At 44.4% G+C, this 18,525-nt stretch overlaps 1 protein-coding gene across 1 annotated transcript in view; it reads right to left on the bottom strand.

Moving 5' to 3' along the window:
• The window catches only part of Grin2a (glutamate ionotropic receptor NMDA type subunit 2A), a 453,099-nt gene that overhangs the window by 170,094 nt on the left and 264,480 nt on the right, over positions 1–18,525 (bottom strand). Inside the window, exon 3 of the mRNA XM_004652254.2 lies at positions 10,942–11,534. Coding sequence (XP_004652311.1) covers positions 10,942–11,534 — 593 coding nt within the window. The remainder of the gene's footprint in view (positions 1–10,941; positions 11,535–18,525) is intronic.

Genomic DNA, 18,525 nt, shown 5'->3' with positions numbered 1-18,525 from the left:
GTTCGGCATGTGAAACAATACCACTACCCTACTCTGAATTACAGTGTTCAGTACTTGAGGGGGAAATCAAAAGCTGTGCCTGACAACTAACGGTAACTCATTCAAACTGATTAGCAGGGCAGGGAAAATGGCTCTAGTTAAAGGCCCTTGCCTTCCGGCCTGGGTTCAATTCCCTAGTCACCCATATAATGCCAGATGTGAATGTGTTTGCAGGGGCAAGATGTGAATGTGTTTGCAGGGGCAAGAGAGCCTGGTACATGTAAGTGAACATACAAACACATACACACACACAAATGTGCAAATAAATAAAGCAAAAATTTAATAAAACCTCCATATCACATAGGAAGTAGCCAATATGGGGTAGGTTTTATTAGGATACATTCATATATCTATTATACCACATTTAAGACACATGCTTATATAATACAACTTTTGAAATGAAGTTTCCCTATCTCCCCACACACATAATGATGCATTAATTAATTTTTTAAGTTCCTTTTAATAATAGTGGTAGAATTGAAAGGAAATGAGCACACGTCTCCAGAGAGCTATTCTCTGCCATGTGGGAACTGAGCAGTGTGGGTTTATGCCTTGTGTCTGGCCAGGTCTTAACACAATGAAGGAACTGGCTGTGGTGGATTTTGGACAATCCACCAGACATTGGAAGATCTGCCAGGACATTTTCACCAAACTTTGGGGCCTGTGTAGAAACGTGGCTGTCCTCCCCTGTCCATGCAGAACACAGCCAGAATCACTGGGCTGGACAGTGACTTGTCCATGGCTGGGATGCATGCCAGGCTTTCAGTCACCAGGAGCTGGCCAGAGGCTCAGTTCCACCTGCAGGTAGGCAGCAGCCCTATGACAGTAAGAGGAGGAGAGGAGCCAGGGGACAAAAATGCCATCCTGACTTGCTAGCTTCTCACTGGCTGGGACAGGAAAGGACTCTGCCTTGACTGAGAGGAGACACATAGACGGGTCCTCCTCCAGGAAAGCAAACCAAGGGCAGCTTATAAATGTATCTGTACTGAACACACTTGCCCTTGTTGTGCGTGGCCACGTAACCCCCGCCCCCGCCTTTGCAAGGCTCTGTCTTCTCTAACGATTGCACAACCTTCCCAAAAGGTGCTGCCAGCTGGGGACCAAGTGCTTCAAACACCATGAGCTTATGGGGCATGTTTTCAAACACCATGAGCTTATAGGGGATGTTTGATATCCAAATCACAACAGTGAGCTCACCTAATCTGGGGGCTTTAGCCGCCATCAGCAATCTCAGACTCTTCTCTTGAAATTTCTACTTGATATTTTCACTGGGCTACCTCAAAACGGTGTCCAATTCAGCATGTCTGAAAATTAGGCGCTGTCTCTGGACCCCATTCTCATGCTTTGCCCCCCCCAGTGTCTTGGGCTGAGGAAAAGATGTCGCCATTCATGCAGCTGTAAGGACAATACTTACTGTATCTCTTTTTATTAGCACTTATCCATCTACCGAATCTTGTTAACTTGGCACCTCGTATTTATTAAGCCAATCACTTTCTCTTGAACCCACAACCTTTACTCATATCCACGGCACCAGCTCCTCCATCCTTGTGTTATGTCATGGTCTCTGGACTTCAGCATTATGACCTCCTGCCCCCAATATGCATTCTGTCAACAGGTTCCCTAGTGATAAAGATGGTGCATCTGACCTGCCTTATTTTCTCAAAGAACCGAGTCACAGCAAGCAATCACTGTGTATTACTAAGTGGCCAAGTTTCCAACTCACCCCCAAGGAAACAGGGTCTTTTGGCTAGGAATGCTGTCTCCAAGACCCAGAGACTTACATCTTGGCCTTAGGCACACTTGAACAATATTTGGGCTTTCTGTGTGACCTCTCTAAAATAACCCAGGCCACCTTTCCTTCAAGGCAAAGTCACGGCCAACTTCTGCCCCTTTTGAGTTGCCAGCATCGAGTTTCCACCATTTGTCAAGCTATTCACAGGACGCCAATTGGAAATGATTGACTTGCATTGCAGGGTTGGCATACGGTGCTTTTGACTTCCAGCCAAAAGAGGGAAGGCTGTGTTCCAGGAAAGATGGCACAAACAGCAGTGATGCTGAAGGGAGGGGACTGCCTCAGCTCTCAGGCTGGGTACCCAGAAGACTCAAGCCCACCTCTCCTGGACCCACCAGCACATAGGAAGAGGCCAGTTCAAGCTGCGGACCTGGTCCAAGGAAGGAAGAGCAGTAACACTTAGAGAGTGCTGACTGTGTCCGAGGCGTTTGGCTAAGGAATGCATATGCATTTTAATTGTCACTGTGTTCCTCAGGGGAAGGGATCGTTCTCTGTTTTCCACCATGGAGATGGAGGCTCAAAGAAGTTAAGCCTCTCACTCCAGATAGCCAAGCTCATGGGCATGGCACCGTTTCAATGCACATGTTACAGAGCCCCCCAGCCTCATGGAACGCACTTTGTTCTAAACCTGGCACTTGCCCCTGGATTCTCTCACTCCATCTATCTCTTGCTGACTTATGTTGGGCCTCTTTTCCTGTTCCCGAGTCCAGGGTCTCCAGCGCACACACACTGCACAAGCCTACGGGACAACTCGGTCTCTGGAGTGCCTCAGTCGTTGACAGAAATGCTTGGGGAGTCAGCGCTGATCCCACAGATAAACATTTGCAAAGAGTTATCGCATCCACCCAGGGAAGCTTGGCCGCAGTCAAGCTTGAGCAGGCTCTTTTATTGGCATTAAAAAAGAAAGCAGCAGTGATAATTCCGATTATCAAATAAAAGCATGTCAAACAGGTTGTGTGCAATTTCTTAGTGGATCATTAAACCAGAAACTTTTCCTACGGCTATTTTAGAAGCAAAGATGGATTTTTTTTCTTAAGCATCCATGCAACCATGAATTAAACACTTTCTCACGTATAGATCTTCCTTCCTTTCCCTTTCTTGTCAGGATTAATTTATAATGTTGTCACTGAACTGGAGGGATGGCTTAGTGGTTAAGGTGTTTGCCTGCAAAGCCAAAGGACCCACGTTAGCCAGATGCACAAAGGGGCACATGTGTCTGGAGTTCATCTCCAGTGACTGGAGACCCTGGCGTGCCCATTCTCTCTCTCTCTCTCTCTCTCTCTCTCTCTCTCTCTCTCTCTCTCTCTCTCTCTCTCTCTCCCTCTCTCTCTCTCTCTCCCTCTTTCTCTGTCAAATTAATTAATTAATTAATTAATTTATAATTTTGTTACTTTTTCAAGCAAAAGCCCAACTTCCTAACTCAGGAAATTCATGTAAAACACGGAAGTGTCAATCCTGAGACCAGTTAAAGGCAAATCGCCTCCTCTCAGTACTAATTCATAATGGCACAGGGCAATGGGGAGGACTTTTTTCTTCACTTGTTTTTTGCTGCCGATGGACTTGAGTATGTCTATTTGACTTCTGACAGTAAATTCTCCACACACCACTCCCATCACTAAAATGACTATAGGCTGTACGTTGTAATGCAGTCACTAAAAATGACATTGAGCTGGGAAGGTAGCTTGGTGGACAAGGTGCTTGCTTGCAAAGCCTGCCAGTCTGGGGTGGATTCACCAGTACTCACATAATGCCAGACACACACAAAAAATGACGTTGATATATGCTGCTATTTCTCTCTTCCATACTTTGGGTATCGGATACAGTTTAACCAGTATAAATCCAAGTGATAATAATTACTAAAATGTGGTGATAGTTACTTGTGAAATGTGACCATGTGCCAGGCACCATTCAAAGTGCTTTACATACTTCCCTTTAATTCTGCTGAAATAAAGAGATATTGAGGGCTGGAGAGATGGCTTAGCGGTTATGTGCTTGCCTGTGAAGCCTAAGGTCCCTGGTTCGAGGCTTGATTCCCCAGGACCCACATAAGCCAGATGCACAAGGTGGCACATGCATCTGGAGTTCACTTGCAGTGGCTGGAGGCCCTGGTGCACCCATCCTCTCTCTCTCTCTCTCTCTCTCTCTCTCTCTTTCTCACACACACACACACACACGCACACACATACACAAAGGTATTTTGAGAAAAACCCAGGATTCAGAGGGGCTAATGAGCTGCATTTGATGGGTATACAGTGAATACATAGTCAAGTCTGTGGTACAATCACACACAGCCATGAACATTTTTTGCCATATCACACTGTCTCCTCCTTCACACCACTCACAATCCTCCCGAGGTAATTCCTTGGCAAGAAGACTTAGGGCTACCTTCTCCTGTTAATGTGCCCCTCCAGTGTGGAAAAGGAAGCACATGTACGCATGCATGCACACACCCAAACTGAGACGCGTGTACATACAAGCACGCAGTGCTCAGAGCAGAAATCTAATGCCCTGCACCCCACAAAACTCCAACATGTGACGGGCACCTCATCCAATCTGCCACGTATGAACCCAGGGACATCGTTAGGAGGGGGTAGAGCTTTAACCATGGGCAGGATGAGCAAAAACTATCAACAAGAATACTGGGGAGCATTCCCAGAGTACTGAGTCGTCATCCGGGCTCGGCTGCCTTCTTGAGGTCGGTGCTCACCACAGGAACGCCGCCTCCTCCCACACTCCTGCTCGGCCGCCTGGGCCCTGCCACCGGTTACCTCACTGGCACGTGTGACAAGAGGCAAATGCCAGACCTGCTTGGCCCCTTATTCACTCATTGGCCTTCTGGGCCTCCTTGCCTATGGATAACTGCTGCCTGGCATTCCAAAGGTACCAAGTTTTGGTGTTTTGTTTTGTTTTTTTTGTAGCATGATCAAATGCCAATACTGTGGCCTATGGTAAGCAGACAAACTTGATTTGCTCACAATTTTACGTATACAAGCTTCATTACTACAAGTTGAGTATTTCTAATCTGAAATGCCTGGGGCTTGAAGAGTTTTGGCTTTTAGACTTTTTTTATATTTTGAAATATTTTGCATAGATGTAACACACTATCTCAAGGATGGCACCAAGTTCTATGCATCAAAGTCACTTTCTTTATGAGTTGCGTGTATGTTCAACTGACCTTGAATTTGCTATGTCATTGATCATGACCTTGAACTTGTCATCCTCCTGCCCTCCCCTCGGAAGGGTTGAGATTGCAGATGCGTCATCATGCCCAGCTTCATGTAGTACTGGTGACCAAACCCAGCATGAATTCTACGCAAGCACTCGGACACACTAAGCTACAAGCCCACTCCCTCGCTTATGTCTCATACACATATTATCCTGAAGATAATTTTGTACAATATCTTTCGTGAACCTGCATTGGCTGTGACCCATCCCTTGGGATCAGGAGTGGAATTTTCCTCTTGTGACATCATGTCAGGCCTCAAAAAGTTTTGGATTTTGGAGCATTTGGGATTCAGTATTTTCAGAACAGGGTTGCTCAACTTAGAACAGAATTCATTTATAAACTGCTTCTCCGTGTGCCAGGCACTGGCCTGGGTAGCGCATGCTTTTCTTCTCCCCATACGACACTGAGGAAGCAGACGTGGAGGAGCTGAGACACTCCTTAGATCTGGAAAGATGCAAGGCGGGGACTCACACCCAGGCAGCCCAGGCCCACCCCAGCACTCCTACGAAACGAAGCTGCATCCCAGGGGGTCCATTCACGAACTGGGCAGAGCCTTGGGACAGAACGGAATGACCAGCCAGGGATCTGCCCCAGCAAAACAGGTGATGGTTTACCTCTACAATTCTGGGAGTTACGCATGATAGGCTCCGCACTTGGCGAAGGAACAGATGTTTAATAACTTTGCAGTAGCAAGGAGGAGGTTGCATAACATGGCTGAGCTATTTTTGAACTTTGGAAAATGCTGACTGCTCTTTTCAAAGTGTCTTCTGTAAAACTAGGAATATTAAACATAAAGAAAAACTCCCCCCCTTTCCTACCCTGGCCCCGCTTGAAACCGCAAGGGCAAAATCGTGGTAACACTGTGAGCCATGACCCCCAGCAATCAGCCTCTGGTAGCTCGCCTAGCAATGTGTCGCTACAATACCCGAAGTACATGAACCCCGACTCTGCGTTATAAGCAACATCCTTGAGGGCTAACCTCAACATAATCTCAACCAATCAAAGCTGGACCCCAGATGCCCTCAGTAACTCATCCCAAGACTATTATTTATGAATTTAATGGAAGCTACCTGCACCTTCCCTCATCAAAGGGAATGTAATGGAAGCTATGTGTGTTTAGCAAATGTTTTGAAAATTAAAGATTTTTATCTAGCTGAAAATGTAGGGTTTTTTTTAAGTCTAAAGTGAGGGCTGGAGAACTGCAAAGCCAAAGGACCCTGGTTCAATACCCCAGGACCCACATAAGCCAGATGCACAAGGGAGCACATACATCTGGAGTTCATTTGCAGTCCCTGGAGGCCCTGGTGCCCATTTCTCTCCCTCTCTCTCTCTGGCTGTCTCTCTCTCAAACAAATAAATAAAAATTTATTTTAAAAATTCTCTTTAAGTCTGAAAAGGGCTGGAGGGATGGCTTAGCAGTTAAAGCGTTGGTCTGCCTACAAAGTCAAAGGACCCAGGTTTGATTTCCTTGGATCCACATTAGACAGGTGTACAAGGGGGCACACGTGTCTGGAGTTCATTTGTGTGACTGGAGGCCCTGGCATGCTCATTAATTCTCCCTCTTTCCCTCTCTCCACCCTTCTCCATTTTTGTCACATAAATAAGTAAATAAAGATAAAACATTTTTTAAAAGTCTGAAGTGACAAACCCATACCTCAGGACCCCTAGAGTCCCACTGAACAAACTCATGGATCCCACTCAACCATCTCTATTCTCTGTCTTCAGATGCTCAGAGTAAATTGCCCACCAAAAGGAATGGCTACAGGATGGAAGGATGGCTTAGCCATTAAGGCGTTTACCTACAAAGCCAAAGGACCCAGGTTCGATTCCCCAGGACCCACGTTAGCCAGATGCACAAGGGGGCACATGCATCTGGAGTTCGTTTGCAGTGGCTGGAGGCCCTAGCATGCCCATTCTCTCCCCCTCCCCTTTCTCTGCCAAATAAATAAGAGTCAAATATTTTTAAAAATGAATGGCTAGGTAAAAGATGGCTCATGCATGCAACAGAATACAAAGCAGCAACTCAGTACATAGGAATTGCATTTTCTTCACAGTGATCTTAAGAATGCAAGGCTAAAATGAAACAATTTTAATGCATCCGCTATCTGGAAATACATTAAAGAGCTACGGATCAGGCATGTGGTTACATGTGTATCATTAGTGAAAGTATGTGGATCACATATGTGGATTTGGCTATGCACTAAATTCAGTGTAATGCTTTCCCCTGTCATGGAGAGATGGGAGGAAAATTAGGATTGGGGAGAGGTATAATCAGGGCTTCTATGACATCATTAACATATGATTTACTTTAAAATGTCAAAACAAATGTGACATGGCAAACTTATTCTCTTTGTGAGTATTGGGTTGGGGATAGTCCCATATTCTATACTACTTACTCTCCTGTATAATATTTTTTAAATATTCATTTATTTACTTATTTACAAGGGGAGAGAGGTGCCAGGAGCTCTTGCTGCTGCAAACAAACTCTGGTTGCATGTGCCACTTTATGAGAGGGCTGGGGGATGAAACCTGGGTCATCAGGCTTTGCAAGCAAGTGCCTTGGCTGAGCCATCTCCCAATCCCTAAAATAATTTTTTTAAAAAATAATTTTTATAGCCCGAGTTTGTCATGACACATTTTTCTTCCATCTCCATCAAACTGTAAAATCTTTGGGGACACACCTTATGTTCTAATCCAGCTATGAATTCCAGGGCCAACACAGGATCTACTGGATGGCAGGACTGAAGGATGGAAGATAAAAAGATAAAGCGCTCTCAATTCTTCTTAACTGTCTTCTTTGGGGTTTCTCCATCTCTTTGACAGGGGCAACCTGGCAGAGCTCCACTTTTCCTGGGGTGTGAGGGAGCAGTGTGACTTGGAGATAATCTCTGAGCTGCCATGAGCCACCACCCAACTTCACGGCCGCCCCGGTGAGCCCCACCAGCCTTCCATAGATGGAGAGAGATTTCATTCATCACCAAGCAGGGGATGATGATTTACCATGCTTGATGCATTGTTTCTCTGGGGCTGAAATGCCATTTGCAAAACTGATGTATTCAAAGGCATAACTTCTGGAAATAGCACAATGGCATTTCGTAGCTGCAAGGTTTTTTTTTTTCTTAAAGAATAGAATCTACAGTGGTCCCTGGAAAGGAACCTGAATGTCTTGCCAATTATCCTTCTCTCTCTCTCTTTCTCCATATATATATATATATATATAAAATTTCAATTGTCTTACAATTGAGTTATGTTTCCAACAAAATTATAGATTTCTGAATCTTCCAGCTTCAGGGCACATCTTATTAAGGGGAGTATGAATTCATTAGCCCAGCCCTTGTCTTTGGGCTGGCAGAAAGCCTGCTTGTTTAAGAAGCTCCCACATCTCACACTGAATTATCTGAGTTCCTTCCTGATGTTTGGGTAGCTATTTAGAATGCTCAAAGTGGTAATGTAGACATAGAACCATGGGGGGGGGGAGAAGGAAAGGTGTCAACGGCATGATTTTTCTTGGTATGTAAGGAAATCTTTGTTGTCGACCACACCATATAACACACACACACACACACACACACACACACACACACACACAAACACACACACCACCCTACCCTCATCCCTGCTTCAGAGGTAAATTGAGATGTGGTAAATTCAACATCTTAGAACCTTCCAGAGCTGCTTAGAATGACACAGTACTCTGTGGACAATCAACCAACATGGTTTACTGACTGCAAGTTCCCAGTACTTCAGAGATAATGTTGAAACTTACTGACCAATTACCATGTGGAAGCCTATGACAAACAGCACTTTCCATGGACCCCCTCAGTTAACACTCATGACATCCCCTAGAACACGGGTCCCCAAAGCATGACCACCCAAGCCAGCAACAACATTATACAGGAGCTTGCTAGAATTACAAATCCTTGGAGCCCACCTCAGACCTACCACTGTAAAAGAAACTCTGAAGTTATATGCCTTAAACCCTTTCAGATATTCTAATGTATCCTGACACTTGAGGATGGCCACTTAGAAAACAGAGGCTTATATTGTCACTTTGCAATAAACACCCAAGGACCAGAAAGGTAAAGTGATTGTCCAAGTCCTACAGAAAGTAGATGAGACAGGATTAAAACTTGGACCAGTGTCACCCCACAGCCCCTTAATCATAGGGCTACAGTGCTAATTTTCTGAGGAACGAAACACATTACATCTGGAACCATCAGGCAAAAACACACAAAACAAGTTTCTGAGAGATACTTCTGAATCTTAGCAGCTGAGTCATAATGATAGGCCACCAAGGACAACACTTCCTAGAAACAAAATTTAACTGAAATGTCCACTATGATGGGAGTAGTTGAATAAACTATGATACATTTGTATGATGGAATGGAATGTGCCTTTAAGTGTGATATTTGCCAAGATTTCCAGTGACCTACAGAAATACCTAGGATATAAGAAGAAATTCAAACACAAGTCAAGGAGCTAGAACTTCAGTGGGGCAGTTTTCCTAAAACGTACCATACTGCTGAGGATGTGGGAAGTCGGGTGATTGCATAAACTGTTAGTATGAATGTAAATTGGTACAGTTGTTTTATAGCACAATTTGTCAGTGGATACTTAAGTTTAAAGATGCTCATTCTTAAGACTCCCCCCTCTAAGCCCCACTTCTTAGAATCATCACCAAGAAGCAGCTGCTCGCAGCATAAAGAGATGAGTATGGTGATGATCACTGCAGTTTAGCTTTGAGTGGGAAAAAAAAACTTGAAATATAAATCAAGGTGGACTTATGTTGAAGAATGTGACATGTGTATTACAAAGAATTTAGATGTACTTGAGGTAGATGATGGATAGACAGACAATTGACTGATTGATAGGCTGATATTGATAAGATAGATTATAGGAAGTCTAATATATTTATATGTATGATAGATAGATAGATAATAGATAGATAGATAGATAGATAGATAGATAGATAGATAGATAGATAGATAGATAGATATAGATGATATAGATATGGTAGATGATGGAAGTAGAGTGATAGTTAATTTTAATTATTAATGTTACTGATTTTAAATCACCTATGCTGAGAGACATCTCTTAGTGTGTCTGTGAGGATGTTTCCAGAAGGTTAGCTGAAGGAGGACCCACCATACACGTACATGGCAATATCTCATGGGCTGGAAGAAAAGAGAAGATGACTACAGTGCCAGCTTTTCTGTTTCCTGTGCCACCGTGATATAAATTGATCTCCCCCAGGCCCTTCTTGACACAACGGACTTACTCCTCTGAGACTGAGAAAAATAAATCCTTTCCTCCCGGAAGCTGCTTCTGTCACATATCTTGTCACAGTGATGAGAAATATTACTAACATAGACAGATGATAGTTGAGAGACAGACAGATAAACAACAGGGAGATAAATTAATATACAAGAGATTCCCTATAAGGTTTTCCAAGGTATGTTGTTCAAATTTTTTTAAAAGTAAGTTTCATAAAATGATTAAAATATAATGTTACTATCCAGGCACAGTATCCCATGCCTATAATTCCAACACTCAGGAGCCTGAAATAGGTGGATCAGGAGTTGGAGGCCAGCCTAACCACATAGCAAATTGAAGGACAGTCTTGACTATATACTGAGACTGTCTCAAAAAAAAAAAAAAAGTACAGAAAACAAAAAGCTATTCTACTTATCTTTCTAAAAGTGATATGGGAAGAAAGAAAAAGAAATGAGGGCAAAATATATGCAAACTTAACTCCTATAAGCATATATACAATATTCTCTATTTTTGGTGTATATTGTCATCAGTGAGTATATCAACAAATAGTCATAGCAACCCAACTCTGACCATTCTTTTGATGACAAGCAAAAAGCCCTCCCTCTCTTACTGGTGCAAAGTGTGGAGCGGGGCCTCTGGCTTCTCCGTCTGCCCATAGCAGCTGGCCTTAGCCTCGGGAATGTAGGAGAACTTCTCCAGCATGGACGACGCGGCAGTGGTTAGGATACCCAGACCATCCTTCACTCTCGCCTCCAGACTGTAGTCCCAGTCATCATACGAGACTGAAATCAGTCCTGATGGAAACTCTTTGGGGATGAGCTCTGTGTTTCCAGAGACCAAACTTGGAACAATCCAGAAGAAGTCATAGCCAGTGAGGCCGAGGGAGCGAGCCTCACTCAGGATGAGGACAGCCTCGTCTTTGGAGCAGTAGAGCAAGATGACGGAGGAGTGGATCTTCTTCAGCTGCACCTGGGTCTTTGCATCCTCGAAGGAGGTGTCCAGGGTGATCACATTCTGCATGTCCCAGCCCACAAAGCTGTTGTCCACGGTGGTCTTGACGAAGCCAATGAAGTCCCTGTATCCAGGGAAGATGGTGGTCACCAGTGTGAAGACATGCCAGTCGTAATCTTGCATGATCTTCAGCATGACAGTGGCCTGCTGCTGGATGGATGCTCCAAACTGGAAAAAGGTGGATGTCGGATCCTGTCAACAGGTGGAAAAAAAAAAAGAAAGAAACAAAGGGTGAGGCCAAAGTAGTTCATATGCACCTATCTATCTTTATGAACTTAAAATATATTTTTTTAATTTTTATTTATTTATTTATTTGAGAGCGACAGACACAGAGAGAAAGACAGATAGAGGGAGAGAGAGAGAATGGGCGCGCCAGGGATTCCAGCCTCTGCAAACGAACTCCAGACGCGTGCACCCCCTTGTGCATCTGGCTAACGTGGGACCTGGGGAACCGAGCCTCGAACTGGGGTCCTTAGGCTTCACAGGCAAGCGCTTAACCGCTAAGCCATCTCTCCAGCCCTATCTTTATGAACTTAAAGATACTCCTTCCCAAAGGTAAAGGAAGACAGACACAAGCACTCTGAGGGGCTGGAGCTATAGCTCAGTGGGTAGAGTGTTTGCCTGGTATGCATGAAGTCCTGGGTTTCATCCCCGGCACTACATGAACCTGGAATGATGGTGCACACCTGCAATCCCAATGTTTAAGAGATGGAATCAGAGAATCAGGAGGAGCTCAAGGTCATCCTTGGCTACACCATGAGTCCAGCTAGAGCTACATGAAGACTATCTCAAAAAAAAAAAAAGAAAGAAAGAAAGAAAGAAAGAAAGAAAGAAAGAAAGAAAGAAAGAAAGAAAGAAAGAGAGAGAGAGAAAACAAAAACCTTTTGAGTTCTGCCAGGCTCTAGAACAGATACTGAAAATGAAGATATGAGAGAATTCATGTCAGGAGCCATCACCAGTGCAGAGAGGACGCGTTATTTTGTTCCCTCACCATCTAGTCTCATCTACCTCTATGTCCCCCATCTTGTTGCTGTTGTTGTTGTTTCGAGGTAGGGTCTCACTCTAGCCCAGGCTGACCTGGAATTCACTCTGTAGTCTCAAGGCAGCCTCGAACTCACAGTGATCCTCCTACCTCTGCATCCCGAGTGCTGGGATTAAAGGCGGGTGCCACCATGCCCAGCACATCCCCCAACTTTTGAGTCCATAAACTTCCAATAGTATCTGCCTGGTTCTCAGGCTCACCAGAGGAAATGAGGCCAATAGACAGACAAAGCAGTACAGTAAATATAGCAAGTTCACAAGGACCTATTCGGAGGCCCTGGAGTCTGCCATTCCTGAAGCCATTTACCTTGAACCTCTAAATTACATAAGCCAGTAAGTTCCCTTATTCAAGTAAGTAGACCTTCCATAATTTATCGTATGATATACAGACAGTAATCAGTGTCATGAGAGCATCTCCCTGTTCAATCAACAGCCATTTTCTGAGCACTGGACTGTGGTCCAAAACTGGTTCAGACCATAGGAAATCATGCTGTGTGGAACAGACTCAGACATGGTCTGTGCTTTGATAGATGTGGTGAGACTTCAGGAAGAGCTCTTTCTGGGAACTGGGGGCTGGGGGAGGTTTACGGATATGTGGATGGAAAGATGGGAAATGGGTGGGGGTCCATGTCTTAAGGCATGTTGTTTAATATTTCAGGAGTTATAGGTAAAGGCATTGTGGCTTATGAAGTAGAGAGGATGAAATGCTGTGATGTGGAAAAGCCTGTAAGGTCTCCAGGGCCAAGAATCAGGGGTTCAGATTATTCTGATAATGACATAGTAACTCATATTGGGCTATGGGGCTTCTATCATCCTGATATCTCCATGAATCTATGATCATGAGAAAAATTTCCATTTAGCTAAACCAGTGACAAAACAGTTACCCCACTTATAAACCCCATTTAGACTACTTGCCTCATTGCCTCATTTTAAATCCTAATGATGATCCTATAACGTTACTGGGAAGGATGCTGGGGCTTAAAATGACCTAGGTTCTGAGACACCCCCCCACACACATGTAGCCTCCTTTCCCACCTACAGGGATCATTTAAAGTCAATGTGTAATAGAGGCACAAACCATGTGGTGGAAAAGTTTATGTGCTGCAAAAATGCTAACTCAACAGAACAGAAGATACGTTTCTAGATTAAAGCAAAAATAAAAAAAATTAAGACTAATGCTGATATGTGTGTTAATTGTTTGGGGGGAATTAAAAGAGTTGTCAAAGGGTCCTTATCATAGTACAGCCACACTTCTGTTCACTTTGCGTTCTGTATTTCTTCAGTGAACACTGCCTCAGTTCATTGGTATAAGTGAGGAGGATCCCACTGCTGGAGTCTGTGCCCGCGTGTTCCTGCACAGCGTGTGTGTCACGGGTGAATGAGTCCCTTCAAGTCTCTTGGAGCTCTGCTTTGTAGCTGTGCGTGTCAGTTCTTTCAACAAGTGTTCCTCACTTTCCCCATGGGTCCTCCTGGTCAATTTTGTCTCGATAGGCTTTTAGTTCTTGGAAAGGCTGCACTTTTCTGAGAAGCATGGGCTTGGTGGATTCGTTGAGTGAGTGTATCATGGCCTGAAGGCAGAGAGAAGAAACAGGGATAAATAAATGGCTTCTGGGCCCTGTCCAACGTTTTAGTTCCATGCATTTTATCTAATTAAATCAATTAAAGTGGGTAACAGATTTAAAGTCTTGGGGAAATTATCTTTCTCCCTACTGTAGCATTCTTGGATTGATGAATCATCTTCAATCATTTCTCAACAAGACTGAGCTCCTCAAGGGCAGAGATGCTGCTGTCCTCATCCTGTTTCCCCAGAGCCTGGCAGAAGAATTGTCCCATGACATGTTATTAAGTGGAGGGCGAGGGAGGGCAAGAGTAGATGAGAGGCGGAAGAAAGCCTCAGAAGAATGTCCTTGGTTTAAATGGAGCATGCAGAGGGAACGGATCTTGAATGTCATGCTCAGACAAAACAAAACCTTCAGCACCATCACCTGTACCTATGTATCCTCCATCCAAAACCCAAAACGTATGTCCTTTGTTGATAAGGAGGGGGTGGAGGAGGCCTGTGTAGCAGTTGCCTTCTAGCTGCTGGAGGCAGACACCCCAGTAGAAGCCACTGAAGGAAGAAGATTTATTTCATTTCATTTTACAGTCTCAAGGGGAAGTGCGGTCATGGCGGGAAAGTCTGATAGGCCTGAGCACAGAGCCTGAGATATTTCTCAATGTCAGCAGAAAGTACTCTGAGCGATGACATCAGAATAGAAGAAGAAGGACTCCTTGGAAAGAAGAGCTTCAGAGGAGGGATGGGAGACGTTGTCAATAAAAAGTTTAAAAAATAAAGAAATAAGCCGGGCATGGTGCCGCACGCGTTTAACCCTGGCACTTGGAAGGCAGAGGTAGGAGGATTACTGGGAGATTGAGGCCACCCTGAGACTATCTAGTGAATTCCAGGTCAGCCTGGACTAGAGGGAAATCCTACCTCAAAAAATCAAAAGAAAACAAGGAAAGAAATAACAAAACAAATGGTGTTTTGGCTGGCATTCCACATATAGAGAAGGTTTCAACAGGGTATGAACTTCATGAAGAAGACATAATCAGAGAGAGAGAGAAAGAGACAGAGAGAGCAGTTTACCAGCCCAGAGTCAGTGTGGCACAGGCCATCTGTGATAGAGTGTCACAAGGCCCTGATCTTATACTGTCCCTACCCTTCTGACCTGTGATACTATAACACAAATTAAATGTGTTCTCTTACCATTCTGTCTGACCCTCCACTGTGGTTTGTGTTGTAAAATCTCCCAAGGAGCTAGGGCTGGTAAAGTTCTTTCCAGGCAAGCATGAGGACCTGGGTTCAGACCTTCAGCACCCACATAAATGCCAGGCAAGCATAGCAGTATGTGCCTGTCATTTCATTGCTCAGGAGGCAGAGACAGGGATCCCTGTGGCAAGCTGGCAAGCTAGGCAAACTGAATCTATGAGGTTTGGGCTATGAGAGACCCTGACTCTATATATCAGGTGGAAAGCTATAGAGAAGACACCAAATGACATGTACATGCATATGCACAACTGTGTGTACACATGCGACCACACACACATATGCATACCACATACACAAACATGCAAAAATGTCTCCCAAAAGCTCATGTGTTGAACACTTTTTCCCAATGTGGTTCAGAGGTGTGTGGAGCCATTGGGAGGTGATTAAATCAGAAGCTATCATTAATGGAGTTATCTATTTATGGATTCATAGTTTAATGGGCTTTTGGAATGTGGTGCAAACTATAGGGGATAGGACATAGTTGAAGGGAATAGATTAGTGAGAAAATGCCCTGGAAGGATATATTTTGTTCCTAGTCTCTCTCTCTCTCTCTCTCTCTCTCTCTCTCTCTCTCTCATTATCTCTTTCTTTCTGTCTTGTCTGACATGAGGTGAACAGGTTTACTATACCATAGGCTCTCTGCCTCAAAGCAAGGGAGACAAGTGACCAGCAATGGAAACCATAGGTTAGAATAAACTTTTCCTTTTCCTCCCTTGGGTTGATCTCACTCAGGTATTTTGTTAAAGCAACTGAAAGCTAATGAGCACACCCTCATGAACAGCTTTCTCTAGGATGGATCATAAACAGACCTTCTGGGGCCAGACTTTATAGTTCCAAACTCAATTGGATGGCTTTGGGGAAAGTCAGTCAATCTTCCTAATCCTTAGTTTCCTCATCTGTGAAATAGCTGTGAGTATACAAGTAATTATCGTAGGTAGCATGCAGATGCATTTGCTCATGAGTTGTGATCTCAGGACTTCCTAGGGACTGTGTCATCTAAGGCCACCTCACTATGCTGCCACTAGTGTTCTGGCCCATTTATAAGTAAAGAAATAGGCTCAGAGGGGCAGTGGTTCTCCCAGGGTCACGTATGCTATGAATTGGGTTTGTCTGCCTTCAAGATCCTAAGCAATTCACTCCTGCACTATGTCACTGGAAATAATGGCTATTTCCCTTCAAGCTATAAGAATTAAATGACCTCCTTGTGCCTCACATTGCTAGTAACATATCCAGTACTCAGCAAATATAAGGCATGGCTATTTCCCTATGGGTCAGGACCCATGGGATGTCACATGAGGAGAGTATTATACTTAGGCCTCACAGCATCTCAACCACTCACCACGTTCATGGCCTCACCGCCCAGCAGTCATCAGGGGTTCCTGCAGCCTGCCACCTTAGGTTTCAGCTCTGGCCTCTTCCTGTGCCCCAGTCAAGCCTTTGTGACCCAAACTCACATCCTGGCTCTGTGCTTACAAGGCATGTCACTCTGGTCAAGCACTTCACATTCTCTGGGTCTGAATTTCTTTGCCAAATGGGCAGCATAGCCATGGTATGGAACTGAGGGCAGGATGGATGGTCAGAGCTCATCCCTCCATGCCTGACTCCAACTATCTGGGTCCTCCTGTCCACGTCCTGCCTATGGATGCACCAGATCCAGCCAGAAACCCAGTGAGATCTTTAACCTATTTCAGAAACTAGTGTGCTCAGATCCACTGGCATGCTAGTTTCAAACCTGAGCAACCCTCAAACAAGCCCATGATTGTGACCCCAGGAGGCTGGGTGAAGAGAGGGATTGTCAGTCCCATGAAATTATTCCATGTTTTGGAAAGCAATCATCACCAATGCTCTTCGTGGCTCTCACACAACTATTCGGCACCACTTTCATTTTTTTTTTTTTTTTTTGGTTACTTTTCTTTTGACATGGGGCCTCACTCAGTTGACTATGTGGGTCTCAAATTCATAGCAATCTTCCTGCCTCAGGATCCTGACTACCATTATTACATGTATATGCCACCACACATAGCTCTTATTGTTTTTTTATTTTTTATTGGTGTGTATTTACTGTACAAAGCAACGGGTTCCATAGTGATGTTTTTGTTTAAGTATATCATGCACTTGGATCATATTCATTCCCCATTACCTTTTCCTGACCCCTTCCCCTCCTACTCTTCTTCCTCTTTATAAAACTCCTTCCTATTCTCATGTCATGTGTGTGTGTATAAAACTCTATGTCCCACTTAAGAGAAAATATATTATATGCGAATCTTGCTCAGGTTGCTAAGATCAGTGACCCCCGATTCTACCCATTTTTCTACAAAAGGCATAATGTTATTTCTGTTATGGCTGAATCAAACTCCCATTGTGTATGAAGAGCAGACTTTCTTTATACATTCATCTATTGATGGAAAGCCTTCAGGCTGGGTCCATAATCTGGCTATAGTGACTAGTACAAAAGAAGACCTGGGTGAGTGGGTGTCTCTGCAGTGTGCTCACTTAGATTCCTTTGAACATATACCCCAGAGCTCTTTTGTTCCTTCCAGCTGAAACTCTAGCTTCAAAAACCACTGTCAGGCTGAAGATATAGAACTCAGTAGTATAACGTTTGCCTAGCATGGATGAAGTCCTAAATTCAATCTCTACTAACAACACTCACACACACACACACACACACACACACACACACACATGGCCTACAGAACCAAAACACTATGGCTCAAAGATACTGTACAACCTTCAGAGGAAGTGTGCAAGGAGACATATACAAAACATCACTGCAGAGGGATGCTCTGAAGAGGTTTACATCTAGCCTTGTGTTTTTTCAATGGCGATTTTATGGACTGGCCCAGGGTGATAGAGGCTTTGGCCACATGCCCAGGACCCAGGAGCCGATATGCCAAAGGATCCCATCTTTCAAACTTCTGCACATCCTTCCCACTTCCTGCCCTGGTATTAGAGACAAGGCCCCCTGCACTTACCCCCCCCCCCATCGTGTGTACTCTGAGGACTCAGGAGATCTTTGTGATCACCTCTGGCACTCGCCTTCCTTAGACTGCGCAGTCAGGGGAGAGGAGCACGTTGTACACACCCACTTTGGTTCTCAAGCAAAACCTGCTCCTTCCCCATGCCCGCTGCTCTGAAGAACAAACCATTTTATACACCAAGCAAGGGTGGCAGGGGCGTGTGGGACACTGGGTGTCTGCTCTCCACTGCGTTGCAGCCCTGTAAAAAGTGAAGTCTCCTTCCATCAGGTCTAAAGCATTAGATTCTCTTCTAAAATGTTCCAAAACTTGATGAGGGCCCATGGTGACAATGACTGCATAAGTACCAAACCTT

This window comes from Jaculus jaculus, chromosome 11 (genome assembly GCF_020740685.1).
Source record: "Jaculus jaculus isolate mJacJac1 chromosome 11, mJacJac1.mat.Y.cur, whole genome shotgun sequence".
Lineage (NCBI taxonomy): Eukaryota > Metazoa > Chordata > Mammalia > Rodentia > Dipodidae > Jaculus > Jaculus jaculus.
The sequence above is the reverse complement of the archived record's forward strand: the minus strand, read 5'-3'. Positions and strand labels throughout refer to the sequence as shown.